Source organism: Oncorhynchus keta, chromosome 19 (assembly GCF_023373465.1).
Source record: "Oncorhynchus keta strain PuntledgeMale-10-30-2019 chromosome 19, Oket_V2, whole genome shotgun sequence".
Lineage (NCBI taxonomy): Eukaryota > Metazoa > Chordata > Actinopteri > Salmoniformes > Salmonidae > Oncorhynchus > Oncorhynchus keta.
In genome coordinates this window covers 22,274,813-22,294,143 of record NC_068439.1, presented here as the reverse complement: position 1 = coordinate 22,294,143, position 19,331 = coordinate 22,274,813, and the positions used below count along the sequence as shown (strand labels likewise).

General features: G+C 45.5%; 1 protein-coding gene across 1 annotated transcript in view; it reads right to left on the bottom strand.

Moving 5' to 3' along the window:
• Window positions 1-19,331, bottom strand: part of LOC118397980 (solute carrier family 45 member 4) — an 84,795-nt gene that overhangs the window by 42,441 nt on the left and 23,023 nt on the right. Inside the window, exon 3 of the mRNA XM_035792864.2 lies at window positions 11,309-12,135. Within this exon, the coding sequence (XP_035648757.1) occupies window positions 11,309-11,609 (301 nt within the window). The 5' untranslated portion in view covers window positions 11,610-12,135. The remainder of the gene's footprint in view (window positions 1-11,308; window positions 12,136-19,331) is intronic.

Genomic DNA, 19,331 nt, shown 5'->3' with positions numbered 1-19,331 from the left:
AAAGTTGATCAACTTGTAAACTCACTTTCGATAAAATGTTCTTTGAATGTTTTGGTATCTAGTGAAGAGCTCTTCTTTGTCTACACCCTTTCAGCATCGTTCACACCCTCTTAAACTTTAGCCCCACCCATCTCGTTTCGCTCTCTGAGCGATGATTTGTTTACCTATAGATAACAAGAAAACAGCCTAACCTGCTCTGCTGCAACAATTTCATTACGCTCTTTTGCAGACGTTTACTGACACCGGCCATATTCAATGGGTGCTGTACACACGTCACGTTAGCTAACGAGCCAGCCAGCTAACGTTAGCTAGTCAAACAACAATGAACAGTGCCACAGCACTGGGAGCTAACCAACCAGGTTCAATGTTATCTAGCGAACATTAGGCTCTAACTAGGAAAGCAAACGGCTCTGGGATACGAATAACAACATCAGCGAGGGAGCCAGGCAGCTAACGTTAGCTAGCTAGCTAACAGTACACTTTAGCTTGAAATTAAACCACTTTGTCAAAATTAGAAACGTGTAATATCTGAAAATGTAGCTAGTCAACGCTAAACTATCATCATGCATCATGAACGCGTCTCCCTGTCAGGAATGCCATACCACGGTTGCCCTTTGACAATATAATCCGGAGACAGGTGTTTTACCCATCTCTTTAGCTATCATACTCTAATTCCACTGATCCTCCAGAAAGTGGAGAGCAACCATTTTGCAGCTCCACTACACAATACATATTTTTTAAAGCTGCGCTCGACAGGATAACCAACACAGATTGACGAGCTCAAATAGACAGACACCTTCTATATAGCAGACCTGAACTCATCTCTCGGCATGTCCAGCCCAGTCATTATGTCAGCCAATCATGGCTAGTGGGAAGGTTGCTGACTTTTTCCTGTGGCTTAACCAACAAGGTTCGTAACTTAAATTTTTTTTATTCGTATTTACAGATGGCATACAAGGCACATGAAAGTTCACATGTTCGAGAAGGCATTTCTGCCAAAAATCGCATTTTGATCCCAACATTTTTTTTAACCTTCAAATGGCTCTCCTGTGAAGTCATGACTTGCGATATACATATGTGACCCGATTCAGGAAACTAGGCGTAACTTTTTAGGCAACCCAACCAAATTCACATAGAAATGTGTGTTATACTGTAGATCTGTCATTCTCATTGAAGGCACATCTAAGTGGTAGGTAGATCTGTTCTATGTGCACAATTTCTAAGCTTCCCGTTCTTAAGTTTCATTTTGTGTCTTTTACTTCCGTTTTTGTACACCAGTTTCAAAGAGCTGAAACCACAATATTTTTGCTTATGGATAATATATGTCACAGTGGTTTAGATGGTACAATGATTCTCTACACTATACTTGCTTGTTTTGTCACAAACTGAAATTAGGAAATTAATATTTTAGCAACCAGGAAATTGCAGAGTCATTTTGGCATAGTGCATCTTTAAGTCACATAATCTTGATCCATCTAAACTAACACTCAGCATCCCAACATCCCAACATACTGTCAAGCAAGCCTGGCTTCGTGCAGATTAGAGCACAAATCCACAACCTTAAGCCATTCTTTTATATAACAGAACAAAATTAAATCGAGGACGGATGTCATGTATACTGGTATTAATACACATTGAGTGGACAAAACATTAGGAACACCTTTCTAATATTGTGTTGCACCCCATATAATCCTCATAACAGCCTCTATTTTTCAGGGCATAGACTCTACAAGGAGTCAAAAGCCTTCCACAGGGATGATGGGCTCCATATTGACTCCAATGATTCTCATAGTTGTGTCAAGTTGGCTGGATGTCTTTTGGGTGGTGGACATTTCTTGATACACAAGGGAAACTGTTTAGTGTGAAAACCCCAGCAGCGTTGCAGTTTATGACACAAACCAGTGTGCCTGAGACCTACTACCATACCCTGTTCAAAGGCACTTAAATATTTTGTCTTGCCCATTCACCCTCTGAATGGCACACAGACAATCCATGTCTCAATTGTCAAAGACTTAAAAATCATTTTTTAACCTGTCTCCCCCCCTTTCATCTACACTGATTGGAGTGGATTTAACAAGTGACATCAATAAGGAATCAGAGCTTCACCTGGTCAGTCTATGTCATGGAAACAGCAGTGTTCTTAATGTTTGGTACACTTGGTGTATGTATGTATGTAGATTATGAAGAAGATTACATTTATAGACTAATGTTAATACTTATATTTCCAAACATTGTCTGGTGCTGGTACATGTTATTAGCTCAAGGGCTTATTTAGGTAGATTGTAATACTAGCTATATTCTCATGTACTGTGTAGTTCTCATATATTGTCTGGTTCAGTTGTGAGCTAGGCTTATTCATATAAACAAATGTCACATTGTGGTCATTAACCTTCTGTGAAGAAAATAACAATGAATGTGGTAAAAAATAAAATATAAAACTAGTGAAAAGCCCCGAAACAGGGTTATTATTCTCCTGTGAATGTCCTGTTCCCACGTTTAGGAGCCATGAGTAGGTTCCTGTTGGGAAAAGCCGCAGCTCTGTTGAGTTGCCAGCCAAACATTCACAGGAGACTCAGACCACAAACACTTATCAACGGTATTACCAACATTACGAAGCAGTGGAACTGCCATTTTCCTTTTGAATTCTGTACCTTTGGGAAGCTAAAAAAACTAAATTCCCAACAATGTTAATTAGAGTATTATTCCAACATCCCAACATCTTCGTCTGAAGAGGAGTAAGGATCGGACCAAGATGCAGCGTGGTAAGTGTCCATAATGATTTATTACGAAAACAACTGAACACTCGAACAAAACAAAAATAACGTGCATCAACGAAACAGTTCCGTGTGGTGACAAACACTGACTCGGAAAACAAACACCCACAAACTAACAGTGAAACCCAGGCTACCTAAGTATAATTCTCAATCAGAGACAACTAATGACACCTGCCTTTGATTGAGAACCATACTAGGCCAAAACAGAAACCAAACATAGAAAAACAAACATAGACTGCCCACCCCAACTCACGCCCTGACCATACTAAATAAAGACAAAACAAAGGAAATAAAGGTCAGAACGTGACACATCTTTGCTGAGGTAGTTCCCTGTGTTAAGAGGCTACAAAGGGTGGGGGACTGTGGGAAAGGGGCACACACACACAAACACAACCACACACCTTTGCGTACTGAGGGAATCAACAGCCTGGGCATACATTTAAAAAAATGTTGATTTGTTCCATAAACCTTGCGTGTGTCCTACCCTCCCTCTCCCCTTCTTCCTACCTCTTGTTATCACTATCCCCCCTCTCTTCTTTCTCCCTCCCTCTCTCCCTTGCATTCCTCCTTCCCTTACTCTGAGTGCTATAATGTCTCTGAAATGGCATGAAGGTCCTGACAGGGAAAGTTCCCTGATGAAAAATTCAGGCCTACTGTACATCTTACTGTATAAAGTATTGTTAAAAACAAGTCTAGATTGGAACTGTTGCTGTTAAAATACATCTGTGCATAATTAATTTGTTTATTCTGACCTGGAATAAACTGATTGATCAAATCACACAGGTTGAATTTTTCAACAAGCATGTCTATTCTGGACTATGTTTTTAACACTGCAACACTGAGGTCATACTCAGCATTGCAACTGTTTCTATACTTGTTTTTTAAGTATGTCAGAGTTGAGAGCCCTGACTTGCATAGATATGTGGTGCCAAACTGGACCAGAACATCTACTGCTTTCTCAGTCAGTCAGGAGACCACTTCCTGCTGTAGATGGACAACCTAGAACTGTGTGGTCCTTCTGTGGCTCAGTTGGTAGAGCATGGCGCTTGTAACGCCAGGGTAGTGGGTTCGATTCCCGGGACCACCCATACGTAGAATGTATGCACACATGACTGTAAGTCGCTTTGGATAAAAGCGTCAGCTAAATGGCATATATGTGTGAGTGTGTTTGCCTCAAAAAGCATCTTGCTTCAATCAGTTTATTCCAGTTGAGAATAAACAATGATTACTTGTATTTTAACAGTAACAGTTCCAATCTAGATTTTTTTTCAACAATAATTTATACAGTAAGATGCACAGTAGGTCTGATAATTTTTAATCTTCATCTGTATTTACTGTTACACTATCAGTAACTAGCTAGCTTTGGCTAAAGTTGGCTATTAGCTATGTACAAGGCCAGGGGATTGTTTGAAAGAGAAACTACTACTACTATGAGAGATAGTACTCCCTTATTTCTGCTTGTTATAAAATGACAATGCCTTGCTAGCTGACTTTTCCACTGTCGAAAAACTGTTTCCTGAAGCATTCTGCCCTGTTCTGAAAGAACTCCCTGGGTTTACCGTCATGCTGGGGATTTTTAGTCAGGACCTGTCGTTATATTAATTTGTTCGTTTTGAGAGCCTCATTACTAAGCACTTCCCCGCACAAAACACATTGTGGGCGCTCCTTGTTATTTCTCAAAGTTTGTATGAAACCAAGTCAGAGAAACGCGTCGCTGTATTTGCGTTTCATGACGATTGAGCTCAGTCAGAACTGTGGCTAGCTTGAGTCCATTTGATGACAGTGGGGAGTGATGGCGAGTGGGAATGACAAGTCAGTGGCTGACAGCGCATCATCTGCTGCTGAACGACAGCGCTGCATCGTGTGGGTCGTGGAATGAACTTCAAGAAAACTGACGGGGGGAAAAAGATCCGGTAAACTGCGAAGCACACTGCCAAACAGCTGTGTGAAACTGCTGCTGCGAAGAGAGCGCACTGAACAGTGAGAGCAGTTGCACTTAGCCAAATCTATTACAGTAATCAATTAAATAAGTATACATTTACTCTGACACGTTGCGACCCACCATTAACAGGTCTGCGACCCATACTTCAACAGGTCTGCGACCCATACTTCAACAGGTCTGCGACCCATACTTCAACAGGTCTGCGACCCATACTTTAAGGCTGATGTAGAACCAGTGAAAAAAAAGGTGCTAAGGCGAGACCTCAATCAAACAGTGACATTATTAGAATGCTTAACAGCAATCAAAACTACCAGAGACTAAGGAGTTGAGGTGTCTTAAATTGTATCAGTTCAATTGAATCTGACTCTCACCATCCTACAGTGATGTTTGTTGACATATGAATAAGTGTATTTGAACCGTCATAGTGGAACATCCCATTTCCCTTCACTACAGTGGGTTGTGTCAACATCACCTATGAGACCTGCCTGTTGATGGCTGAACAGCCGAGGTGCAGTTACACAGGAGTAGTGGAACATCCCATTTCCCTTCACTACAGTGGGTTGTGTCAACATCACCTATGAGACCTGCCTGTTGATGGCTGAACAGCCGAGGTGCAGTTACACAGGCGTAGTGGAACATCCCAGTTCCCTTCACTACAGTGGGTTGTGTCAACATCACCTATGAGACCTGCCTGTTGATGGCTGAACAGCCGAGGTGCAGTTACACAGGAGTAGTGGAACATCCCAGTTCCCTTCACTACAGTGGGTTGTGTCAACATCACCTATGAGACCTGCCTGTTGATGGCTGAACAGCCGAGGTGCAGTTACACAGGAGTAGTGGAACATCCCAGTTCCCTTCACTACAGTGGGTTGTGTCAACATCACCTATGAGACCTGCCTGTTGATGGCTGAACAGCCGAGGTGCAGTTACACAGGAGTAGTGGAACATCCCAGTTCCCTTCACTACAGTGGGTTGTGTCAACATCACCTATGAGACCTGCCTGTTGATGGCTGAACAGCCGAGGTGCAGTTACACAGGAGTAGTGGAACATCCCAGTTCCCTTCACTACAGTGGGTTGTGTCAACATCACCTATGAGACCTGCCTGTTGATGGCTGAACAGCCGAGGTGCAGTTACACAGGAGTAGTGGAACATCCCAGTTCCCTTCACTACAGTGGGTTGTGTCAACATCACCTATGAGACCTGCCTGTTGATGGCTGAACAGCCGAGGTGCAGTTACACAGGAGTAGTGGAACATCCCAGTTCCCTTCACTACAGTGGGTTGTGTCAACATCACCTATGAGACCTGCCTGTTGATGGCTGAACAGCCGAGGTGCAGTTACACAGGAGTAGTGGAACATCCCAGTTCCCTTCACTACAGTGGGTTGTGTCAACATCACCTATGAGACCTGCCTGTTGATGGCTGAACAGCCGAGGTGCAGTTACACAGGAGTAGTGGAACATCCCAGTTCCCTTCACTACAGTGGGTTGTGTCAACATCACCTATGAGACCTGCCTGTTGATGGCTGAACAGCCGAGGTGCAGTTACACAGGAGTAGTGGAACATCCCATTTCCCTTCACTACAGTGGGTTGTGTCAACATCACCTATGAGACCTGCCTGTTGATGGCTGAACAGCCAGGGTAGTGGAACATCCCATTTCCCTTCACTACAGGTGCAGTTACACAGGAGTAGTGGAACATCCCAGTTCCCTTCACTACAGTGGGTTGTGTCAACATCACCTATGAGACCTGCCTGTTGATGGCTGAACAGCCGAGGTGCAGTTACACAGGAGTAGTGGAACATCCCATTTCCCTTCACTACAGTGGGTTGTGTCAACATCACCTATGAGACCTGCCTGTTGATGGCTGAACAGCCGAGGTGCAGTTAACAGGAGTAGTGGAACATCCCAGTTCCCTTCACTACAGTGGGTTGTGTCAACATCACCTATGAGACCTGCCTGTTGATGGCTGAACAGCCGAGGTGCAGTTACAGGAGTAGTGGAACATCCCAGTTCCCTTCACTACAGTGGGTTGTGTCAACATCACCTATGAGACCTGCCTGTTGATGGCTGAACAGCAGAGGTGCAGTTACACAGGAGTAGTGGAACATCCCAGTTCCCTTCACTACAGTGGGTTGTGTCAACATCACCTATGAGACCTGCCTGTTGATGGCTTCCCAGTTCCCTTCACTACAGTGGGTTGTTCAACATCACCTATGAGACCTGCCTGTTGATGGCTGAACAGCAGAGGTGCAGTTACACAGGAGTAGTGGAACATCCCAGTTCCCTTCACTACAGTGGGTTGTGTCAACATCACCTATGAGACCTGCCTGTTGATGGCTGAACAGCAGAGGTGCAGTTACACAGGAGTAGTGGAACATCCCAGTTCCCTTCACTACAGTGGGTTGTGTCAACATCACCTATGAGACCTGCCTGTTGATGGCTGAACAGCCGAGGTGCAGTTACACAGGAGTAGTGGAACATCCCAGTTCCCTTCACTACAGTGGGTTGTGTCAACATCACCTATGAGACCTGCCTGTTGATGGCTGAACAGCAGAGGTGCAGTTACACAGGAGTAGTGGAACATCCCAGTTCCCTTCACTACAGTGGGTTGTGTCAACATCACCTATGAGACCTGCCTGTTGATGGCTGAACAGCAGAGGTGCAGTTACACAGGAGTAGTGGAACATCCCAGTTCCCTTCACTACAGTGGGTTGTGTCAACATCACCTGGCTGAACATCACCGAGAGGTGCTGAACACGAGGAGTAGTGGAACATCCCAGTTCCCTTCACTACAGTGGGTTGTGTCAACATCACCTATGAGACCTGCCTGTTGATGGCTGAACAGCCGAGGTGCAGTTACACAGGAGTAGTGGAACATCCCAGTTCCCTTCACTACAGTGGGTTGTGTCAACATCACCTATGAGACCTGCCTGTTGATGGCTGAACAGCAGAGGTGCAGTTACACAGGAGTAGTGGAACATCCCAGTTCCCTTCACTACAGTGGGTTGTGTCAACATCACCTATGAGACCTGTCTGTTGATGGCTGAACAGCCGAGGTGCAGTTACACAGGAGTAGTGGAACATCCCAGTTCCCTTCACTACAGTGGGTTGTGTCAACATCACCTATGAGACCTGCCTGTTGATGGCTAAACAGCCGAGGTGCAGTTACACAGGAGTAGTGGAACATCCCATTTCCCTTCACTACAGTGGGTTGTGTCAACATCACCTATGAGACCTGCCTGTTGATGGCTGAACAGCCGAGGTGCAGTTACACAGGAGTTACATCAGGAGGCCATCCTGACCTCCACATCAACAACAATACAACTCCTCTGTGTTTTTCAAAACAATGTGAGGAAACTGATAGTCAGAATGCAGGGGACAGGGTAGTCAGGCACCTAGGTTATTCCCTGGGGGGGCCCCATCTAGTTGGACAAGTGCCTATGTCTGCATATTGCTATGGAGAAGAGTAACTGAGTCTGCATCTTAAACGGCACCCATAGGGGTCTGATCAAAAGTAGTGTACTATATAGGGAATAGGGTGCCATTTGAGATGCACCTGATAATGTACAATGGTATTTATTGAATTTAAACAAGGGTAGGATATTGGGTTGTCATGTGGCCAACCAAACAAAACAAAAACACATAAATCAGTGTGATATTGTCTGACTGCATATTCTACAAGAGAGAATGAAGGGACATTTTAACAAATCGTAATGACGGATGACAAGGCATCGTCTCACCCTATGATGAACACTACCAGACATTACTCAAGTCAAACACTAATTCACTTAGACAGGGGTGTTTCCCTGGACTGGACTCAGCTCCAGTACCATGGCCGACTTACGTAACCCAGAATAATATGTCACTTCTCCACACCATCATTGAAACGCAGTATGTCTGAGTGAGGATGTCTGGTAAAAGGTAGTGCCTTATATAGGAAATAGGGTGCCATTTGAGACGTAGCGTGAGAGCGGCTGCCAGGGAACACATACGGCTCCAGGATTGCTGAAGATGTGACTTTGTTAGAGTTGTAAACAAGGTTAGCGCCCAGTCAGAGCTTTGGCCAGAGAATGCTGAGCCCTCTCTCTCTCCCTCTTTCCACCTCACCCTTTATATATCTCTCTTCATCTCTTCCTTCACACCCCTCCCGTGAGGTAGGTAGGGCGTCTTTCTGAGGCTACGGACAGGAAGGATTGTGGTGTTGCAGAGAGCTGTAATCCCCAAGCAGACGTAACAGCGAGCTTAGAGGAGAGGACAGAACAGCCAGCTAGTTACACCTTCAAAACACTGGCATCAATGGCATCAACACTGACGTCAGCCATGATGGAATACAGCTCGGCCTACTGTAAGAGGGGGCTCAGAGGGGTCCTCTGTCTTCTCCCCACTTACCTGATGTTCTAACACTTGATAATAGCACGGTATGATTTCCTTTACATTTACTTCATGCTTGCAATTGAAAATATTGAATTAAGTAGAATGCACAATACTTAAAAACACCACAACAACTAACACACTGACACGGTTAGGTCCCAAGAAGTAGGCTTGTTTCATCAACTGAGTGGCATCAATCACAGATTATTTTTTTGATCTGTATAGACTCAATGGCATTAATAATAGAGAATGGAAGCTAGAGGAATGGAAACACAGCCCCTCCCCCTCACTAGATCAGAAAAAGTATTTATCATTTGGAGATCTCGTTTATCTACAGCTGTAGCTCACTGTCATTAGTCAAGAACATTGCTGGTGTATCACTGCATCCCCCCCACGTGGTTATTCTAATCCTCTGCTAAATCACACATCCATTGTCTATACACTGCTGCCCAAACAGATGCCCCGTGGCCAGTCAAACAGTATGATTTACTGTTTACAGCACTGATAGCATCTAATCTGAAAGTCTACTCAGCTGTAAAAGGACCTCAGCTAGGGCTGTTGCAGTGACCATATTACCGCCACACCAGCAGTCATGAGTCATGGCCGCAGTAAAATGCCACGTGACCGGTGAGTCACTGTAATGTCCTTTTATGCACTCTGGACATGCTTTGGTAGTACCTAACTGCTAACGACCATCAGGTCCTGATGGCCTAGTACTCAGGCGTCTATTGTCCCCCTAACCACTGACAGCAATGCAAATACAATCAAAAATCACATCAAAACAGTATAGTGCTTTTTTCTTTTAACACCTCACTCTGGTGATCAATTTGAAGACAGCAGGTTGTTAAACATGGTCGTTGTGGATGTTATTTCAAAGCCTAACAATGAAACGGACAGAGGATTCTAAGGGGATGATTAATTCAAAAACACCCATACTCATATTAGAGCTAATGAATACGCATAGACTTAGAGCCCAAACCCCAAAATACCCTGAATTCAAATGTATTGTGCCGTTACACAATACGTAGACCGAAATAAGTGGTGTTATATTTATTTCTCAGCAGCTCATATTAAGCACAGCTCCGCTGTAAAACCGAAGTATCCTACGGACCGGCGGGAAAGCGCGCAGCCTCCATTCGCTATTCGAGTGAAAACAGATGTCCTTTTCCCCCTGCCCATGTTCCTGCCCATTTGATAATAGGCCATTCTAAATCGAAACAAATTTGACATATTACTAAAGACAAGATAAAATTGAGAATACTACGATGGCTGAAAATATGACGACTTGATGAGATAACAGCTGTGCAGCCTGAGGCAAGGAACAGAGTGCGAGCTTTGCAACTTTCTCAAATCATTACATCGCATCATGCAGCCCAAATATGTTTTGATTTCTAAGACATTCTAAGGTTTGTATCATTCACAACTAATGTTGCCAAATAACTCAATCTAGCATATAGGACATGTTTCAAATGAACACTTATGCTCAATATAACCACTTCATATTTGTACCCGTACCTCAATGGGAAAACTATCCTTTCTATTTTATTCAGCTAAGTACAATTATATTCTTGTTACTATAAAATTATATAATGTAAAATAATGTCATGGGACTTATCCTGTCTGCTAAAATGAAAAAGCCTACAGCCTATGGCATGGAGCCTAGCCAGATAACAACTCATATTCTGTTAATCTGAAATACATTTTCCTCATATCATAATGTTTCTTTAGACCTGACTAAAATAAATAATGGATGTATTGTGATGGTTTATATTCAATTGATTTATTAGACTTTTTTAAATGTAGATGTTCCAAAGGGGAGCATCAGATGCTAAATGTGTTTATGTTAATTAACGGTCAATTACTGCAAGACCGGCAGTCTTTTGCATGACAATAACCGGCTGACAAAATGTCATGTTCTCCACAGCCCTAACCTCAGCCTTCTCTGTCCTAGGCAGGCCTGTTATTAGGGCTGTGGATGTGACAGGACACAGGAAGGGAGCAGGAATGATGACGACATGCCTTGAATTGTTATCCAGTGTTTACGATGGTTGGGATGTGCTGTCTTTACAGCTTCAACAACATGTGTACAGTATGGGAATTCACCTACCTGTCACGCGGGTCGTCCCTATAATTCATGATTCTGTGTGTGTGTGTGCATGTTTTTCCATGTGTTTACAATGTTCATGCTTCTGCACAGTGCCGTCTCATATCTCTCTCACCTATTTGCAGCAGTACAGGCGTAACCAAGGCCGTTTCCATGGCGTAGCAGAACTCTCGTCCGAACATGACGGCTCCGTGCATCACCCACTGCTGTAGGGGGATCCGGTCTATAGACCCCTCGCTCACCGACTCCTCCTGGCATGACTCCAGCACCACACCTCCTCCTCCTCCTCCTCCTCTATCCCCTGTGGCAGCAGAGTCTGTGGTGGTTTTCTTAGCAGTAGGGACCACCATCACCCCCTGCACTTGCATAGCATCCGCCTCAGAGTTCTGGGGAGCCATTTTCTTCTTCTTCGGCATGCACACAGCCAAACGCACAGCACTTCAGGCTCCAGAGAAAAACAATATATATATATTTATTTAAATGTAAAAAATAATCTGTATGTTCACACTGGTGGCTTGGTGGCGCCTGGTGTGAGAGCTGGTCCCTCTGCTCCCTCTGCCGTCGATGTCCTCAAACGAGGTAATCAGGTAGGAAGAAGAATCTCTCAAAGCGTACGATACATTCCTCGTGTTTTGCAGAGAGGTGTTGTTTTCAGGGAGGGCCTGTGCAGGCAGCCTATAACAGCACCCCACAGGCAGGTTTATTTGGTGTAAAGAAGGACGTGTGAAAATGAGATATGGCTTTTCCTCCCTTTTTGTGTTTTTGTTGCTTCACAGTCTACTGGAATCAGTAAAAATCCATATCAATTGCCATTCAGTTAATACCAGTTTCATGATGTGTGTGGAGGAGGTGCAGAAGAGGGAGGGCAGGCGGCGGGGCGGAGGGCAGGAGGCGACACAGGTGAGAGCTCCTCGGTAAATCCCCATCGAGTGGCTGATCATTCTGCAGTACCCAGCGAAGCCAGGGCCATCCAGAGAGAGAGAGAGAGAGAGAGAGAGAGAGAGAGAGAGAGAGAACGAGAGAGTGAAAGATACAGAGAGAGATGGGGACAGAGAGACAGTTATTAAAATGGCGGCCGGCAGAGTGTGTGGACAGTAATACTTTTAAAACTTCCAGTAAGGCAGTGGAAAACTGAACCACACTAGCGTAATACAGAAGAATATGGGTCAGCTTGGGCTGATTGTGGAAAAGGTGCAAACAGATTCTCAATATTTTTACAACTCTGAGGTGAATAAAATGTTTGAAAATGGACCATGTATAGGCCAATCTGGCTCTTAGGAATGCTTCAACCCCAGGCCAGAGACGTGTGCATACAGGGTAAATTAGGCCTATGTAAAGGGAGAGGGCCCACATTTCACTCACACACCTCCCGGAGGCATTCCATTCCTCTCCTTTATCCTCTAAGTCAAGGCATGAATAAAGCACCTGAGGGGCCATTACTGCACAGTTGGGTAGGGCTTGCAAGTTTAGCATTTCACTGTACTTGTGCATGTGACAAATAAAACATAACTTGAAAAAACAACCCCTCGTGTGTGTATGTGTGTCCACATGTGCTCTTCTGCTATGAACAAACAGCTAGGCATTAGCATGACTCAGAGGATTGGGGCTGGGACCCCTGGAGAGATTAAGACGGGGAAACAGCAGGCTACAGAGGCAGGACTACAACACCCTGTAATGACTGGACACGTGAAACTTTATAATACCACACAAACAATAGGCCTACTATTACAGGTAAAGCTCTTTCTGTGAGACTCTTAGAAGTAATTGACAGACAGAAAACAGACCACACGGGTTTGGGTGGGAGGGGGCTGATGAGAGCCAATATTGAGATTCCTGAGGCAAAAGAGAAAGAAGAACTCTGATTAACTTTCAATTAACGCGATGCTGTATGGTAATGAGAGATGTGTTAGTCTTTTTTGTGTTACTCTTTATCTTTCCTTTTTTCTGCTGAATGATGAGAAGGAATCCCTTCAAAATGCAATTATCAACATTAGTCCGTCTCACTCAGCTCACTGAAGTAGCCAGGAGCTAGGCCTAATCGATCCAGTAAGGCACTGACTCTGACACCAACATTCCCATGCTCCTCAAACAAGCTCCCCCAGACGACAAATCAATCAGCTAATTTATCACATTGTCATCCATTCCTCAGAACCATTCAGAACATTGATTACACGCTTCAGGACATTTTTACTGTTATAGGGTTACAGCTGCCTTGGGGGTTACAGTACCACTGCTATACAAGTGAGCCTTGCTATTCAACCCTACAGTGATTCCCTCGGCCTCCTCATGCTACCCTGGCTGTTTTCCTCGTCTCCTTATACCCTCTCTGGCATCCTCTACTGCAGTGATTTTCAAACTCCAGTCCTCCAGTACCGCCAACAATACATATTTTTGTTGTGGCCCCAGACAAACTCACCTCATTCTACTTGTCAACTAATCATCAAGCTCTTGACAAGTTGAATCAGGTGTTTTTGTCCAGGGCTACATAAATGTGTGCTGTTGGGGATACTGGAGGACAGAAGTTGGTCTGTTGGGGGTACTGGAGGACAGAAGTTGGTCTGTTGGGGGTACTGGAGGACAGGAGTTGATCTGTTGGGGATACTGGAGTTGGTCTGTTGGGGGTAATGGAGGACTGGAGATGGTCTGTTGGGGGTACTGGAGGACAGGAGTTGGTCTGTTGGGGGTACTGGAGGACAGGAGTTGGTCTGTTGGGGGTACTGGAGGACAGGAGTTGGTCTGTTGGGGGTACTGGAGGACAGGAGTTGGTCTGTTGGGGGTACTGGAGGACAGGAGTTGGTCTGTTGGGGATACTGGAGTTGGTCTGTTGGGGGTACTGGAGGACAGGAGTTGGTCTGTTGGGGATACTGGAGGACAGGAGTTGGTCTGTTGGGGGTACTGGAGGACAGGAGTTGGTCTGTTGAGGGTACTGGAGGACAGGAGTTGGTCTGTTGGAGATACTGGAGGACAGGAGTTGGTCTGTTGGGGATACTGGAGGACAGGAGTTGGTCTGTTGGGGATACTGGAGTTGGTCTGTTGGGGGTAATGGAGGACTGGAGGACTGGAGTTGGTCTGTTGGGGGTACTGGAGGACAGGAGTTGGTCTGTTGGGGGTACTGGAGGACAGGAGTTGGTCTGTTGGGGGTACTGGAGGACTGGAGTTGGTCTGTTGGGGGTACTGGAGGACTGGAGTCGAGAAACACTGGTCTACTGCAGGCCAGGCTATCCATCCTTACTCTATGGGGCCCATTTCCTCATGAGAGATCAGTGGCTCTCTCTCTACCTGATGAAAGATGCACAAGAGACCAGGTGTGCATCCCAAATGGTACCCTAATCTCTATATAGGACCAATCGGCCCAGGTCAAGTGTTCCATTTGGGACGCATTCTAGGAGATGGACTGTTCTGTGTGAGAATCAGTGGCTTGCAGTGATTGAGCAAAGGCCTCTGATACAACATAGTCATGTAGGCCTAAGTAATGCAGGCAAAACACTGGGTCTTCTGTGACCGGTTACTGAACCCTTACACCACTTATCCCTTTGTAAGTTTTAATCAATAATCACCATTTTAACACTAGCTAAGCATCCAGAAGATGCATAAACAATGTTTTGACCGTACGTGACAGTTACAAGGGGGCAGAATAGGGGCTTCGGAACCAGTCAATCAAGACCTGTTAGCACTTGGAGGGCCATGGGGGTTCACTGCACGCTGACTGGGGATCTGAATGTGCCGGAGAGGCTCTCTCTGGGTTAGGCCTAGCGCTCATACTGCCTGTCAGTCAGTAGTTTTGAGAGAGAGAGAGGAGAGAGGACATGCTGATGAGAGGCTGAGAGGCGTGACTACAGGAGGGGTCATGGTTTCATAAGGACACGTCTATAGGCTACATATTAATGATTGAGTCTTGGAACTGCTCGTTTAATGCATGCGCCATCTGAGAATCCACTAGTCAATTCCCACACTAACACTAAACAGTCTCTCTCTCTGGTGCTTTTCATTTATATACAGAGGAGACCTGAGAAGGAGCCCGGTGAGAGATTGTAGTGCATTATAGGCTTTCATCTTATGAGTCTTTGGAGGAGTTTCCTCACTTTATGCAATAAGAAAACACAAGCTGGGAGGAAGAGAGTTTGTTAGAAGGGTATTTAGCTTTGCGCAATTGGTGTTGCCTTTATTCTCTGAATGATGTCTGCTATGTGAGTGGTCTGCTTTGTGAGTGGTCTGCTTTGTGAGTGGTCTGCTTTGTGAGTGGTCTGCTTTGTGAGTGGTCTGCTATGTGAGTGGTCTGCTTTGTGAGTGGTCTGCTATGTGAGTGGTCTGCTTTGTGAGTGGTCTGCTTTGTGAGTGGTCTCTTTGTGAGTGGTCTTTGTGAGTGGTCTGCTTTGTGAGTGGTCTGCTGAGTGGTCTGCTTTGTGAGTGGTCTGCTTTGTGAGTGGTCTGCTATGTGAGTGGTCTGCTTTGTGAGTGGTCTGCTTTGTGAGTGGTCTGCTTTGTGAGTGGTCTGCTTTGTGAGTGGTCTGCTTTGTGAGTCTGGTCTGCTTTGTGAGTGGTCTGCTTTGTGAGTGGTCTGCTTTGTGAGTGGTCTGCTTTGTGAGTGGTCTGCTTTGTGAGTTTGGTCTGCTTTGTGAGTGGTCTGTCTTTGTGAGTGGTCTGCTTTGTGAGTGGTCTGCTGGTTGTGAGTGGTCTGCTATGTGAGTGGTCTGCTTTGTGAGTGGTCTGCTATGTGAGTGGTCTGCTTTGTGAGTGGTCTGCTTTGTGAGTGGTCTGCTTTGTGAGTGGTCTGCTTTGTGAGTGGTCTGCTTTGTGAGTGGTCTGCTATGTGAGTGGTCTGCTTTGTGAGTGGTCTGCTTTGTGAGTGGTCTGCTTTGTGAGTGGTCTGCTATGTGAGTGGTCTGCTTTGTGAGTGGTCTGCTATGTGAGTGGTCTGCTTTGTGAGTGGTCTGCTATGTGAGTGGTCTGCTTTGTGAGTGGTCTGCTATGTGAGTGGTCTGCTTTGTGAGTGGTCTGCTTTGTGAGTGGTCTGCTTTGTGAGTGGTCTGCTATGTGAGTGGTCTGCTTTGTGAGTGGTCTGCTTTGTGAGTGGTCTGCTTTGTGAGTGGTCTGCTTTTTGTGAGTGGTCTGCTTTGTGAGTGGTCTGTCTTTGTGAGTGGTCTGCTTGTGAGTGGTCTGCTTTGTGGAGTGGTCTGCTGAGTGGTCTGCTTTGTGAGTGGTCTGAGTGGTCTGCTTTGTGAGTGGTCTGCTATGTGAGTGGTCTGCTTTGTGAGTGGTCTGCTTTGTGAGTGGTCTGCTTTGTGAGTGGTCTGCTTTGTCTGAGTGGTCTGCTGAGTGGTCTGCTTTGTGAGTGGTCTGCTTTGTGAGTGGTCTGCTTTGTGAGTGGTCTGCTTGTGAGTGGTCTGGTGGTCTGCTTTGTGAGTGGTCTGCTATGTGAGTGGTCTGCTTTGTGAGTGGTCTGCTATGTGAGTGGTCTGCTTTGTGAGTGGTCTGCTTTGTGAGTGGTCTGCTATGTGAGTGGTCTGCTTTGTGAGTGGTCTGCTTTGTCAGTGGTCTGCTATGTGAGTGGTCTGCTTTGTGAGTGGGCTAACCACTAACAGTACTTCAACGCAGATGTATAACCCATATAAAAAAGGAACTGATACCATATCCATTTAGCTAACCTAGTCACATGAAAAGGTAAGGCAATCCAATAGTTTCCCACTGTAACATTCCAACCACTGTAGCATTTCCACTAGTGCCTATGCTGCAATGGCAAAGAAGAACAGCAGATGTGAGGAATAGGCTTTTAGTCCTTTTCAATACAGCTGTTGCCAGGCAGTATAACAACCTTGTCTCTTCTCGGCTTAACAGTATATGTATGAGAGAAAAAGGCCTCAGCATAAACATTGTGCTGGACAGAGCAGGACAGAGGGGATCAGTCGGTGTGTTATCAGTGAGGGTAAAAAGACCCTGTTACCACCTGCCCTCCCAGTCTGCCTGCTGTGTGCCTGCTGCCTGACACAGGACGGTTACATAACAAAGTCCCATCGTACTACACCCTCCACCCTGCCTGCATCCACACCAGGAGGGGAGCTGGGGAAGGAGAGGCTAGGGGACTGTCTGTGTGTGTGGTTGGGGGAGGTGGTTGAGATGGGGGGGGGGGTAGTTCAGTTTAACAGTTTTGTTTCTTTGCTGCACTAAGCAGGATCAGGGCTGTTACTCTCCCCTCCTTGTGTCCTGTCCAATCGGCAGTGAGCAGAAGTGTGTTGTGAATTTGACCCGTGTGGTCAGGAGAGGGCTGGTTTCAGTGAACCACACAGGCAGGCTACGGCTCTCCGATTAATCATTCAGGGTAGGAATGAGTCTCTCTCTCTCTCTCTCTAAAGCACGGTCGACGGGGCTGTAGTGGAGCAGGTTGAGAGCTTCAAGTTCCTTAGTGTCCACATCAACAACAAACTAACATGGTCCAAACACACCAACACAGCCGTGAAGAGGGCACAACAAAACCTATTCCCCTTCCATTTGACATGGGTCCTCAGATCCTCAAAAGGTTTTACAGCTGCACCATCGAGAGCATCCTGACTGGTTGCATCACTGCCTCATATGGCAACTGCTCGGCCTCTGACCACAAGGCACTACAGAGGATAGTGCGTACGGCCTAGGGCATCACTGGGGCCAAGCTTCCTGCCACCCAGGACCTATATAGTAGGCGGTGTCAGAGGAAGGCCCTGTTCTAGACTGTTCTTTCTGCTACCGCATGGCAAGCGGTACCAGAGCGCCAAGTCTAGGTCCAAGAGGCTTCTAAACAGCTTCTACCACTAAGCCATAAGAATCTTGAACATCTAATCAAATGGCTACCCAGACTATTTGCATTGCCCCCTCCCCCTTTATACTTCTGCTACTCTGTTCTAATCTATGCATAGTCACTTTAATAACCCTACATACATGTACATATTACCTCAATTACTTCGACTAACCAGTGCCCCCCCCACTTTGACTCTACTGGTACCCCTGTATATAGCCCTGCTATTGTTATTTTACTGCTGCTCTTTAATTATTTGTCTGTCAAAAAGGGATTGAGAGAACGAGTGAGTGAGGGTATGAGAAAATGAGTGGTATAAAGGGAAGGAAAGAGATATGTAGATGCCTGTAAAGTTCAAGGTTGGGAACAAATGATGATGTTGCAGTCTGTCGCCTCCTGTGACTCGCTTTAGCCCTCCACACATGCTCAACGTATAGGGCAGCTAGGGGGACCATTTTGATGGTTGTTTATTTACAGTACATGGCTGAAATTGGATTACCTATGCAACTCCACTCATCCCAAACATGGATAGAAAATCAATGCTTTTCCAAGGAGATAATCAGTACTGTATAATCCGTACCGTTCTGAAAAGAGATTCATTGTCTGTACATCAATATCAATTATGATACTCAAAAAAATCTATTCATTATGACTCAATGTGACTATGCTTCCAATCAAATCAATGTTCACAGTTGTGAAAGGTCAGAGTCCTCAAGGTCAAAACTGAAGCGTTTGGTTGTGTAAGACAAAAAGCTAATGAGAAATCTTTTGGTTATATAGCCTCGGTCTAGTGACATCAAAGGGCCAAGACAAAACTACATTGTGACTAGGGCTTTTACAGTGACCATATTAATGAATCTGCCAGTTGAGGACTTGTGAGGCGTCTGTTTCTCAAACTAGACACTCTAATGTACTTGTCCTCTTGCTCAGTTGTGCACCACTACTCTTTCTATTCTGGTCAGAGCCAGTTTGCACTGTTCTGTGAAGGGAGTAGCAAACAGCGTTGTACGAGATCTTCAGTTTCTGTCAGGTTGGGCGCTACTGGTAAGACGTCAGGTGCAGAAGAGCGGAGAGTTGTGATCAGGCGCACACTTTAATTGGCAGAAGTAACAGACGGACGCAACTGCATCAAAAACCTCCAGCCAAATGGCAAAAGTGCAAAGCGCGACAACAGTCACAATAATGAATAAGTTAAACAATTAAACACACTCAGGTTCAACACGGTACCCAGGGAAAAACCAGCCTGGCACGTAACACGAAACATGTAACAAAACAATTCCACACAAAGACATGGGGGAAACAGAGGGAATATATATGTAGTGTGATTAGGGAATGTAAACCAGGTGTGCGGGGAAACAAGACAAATTAAATG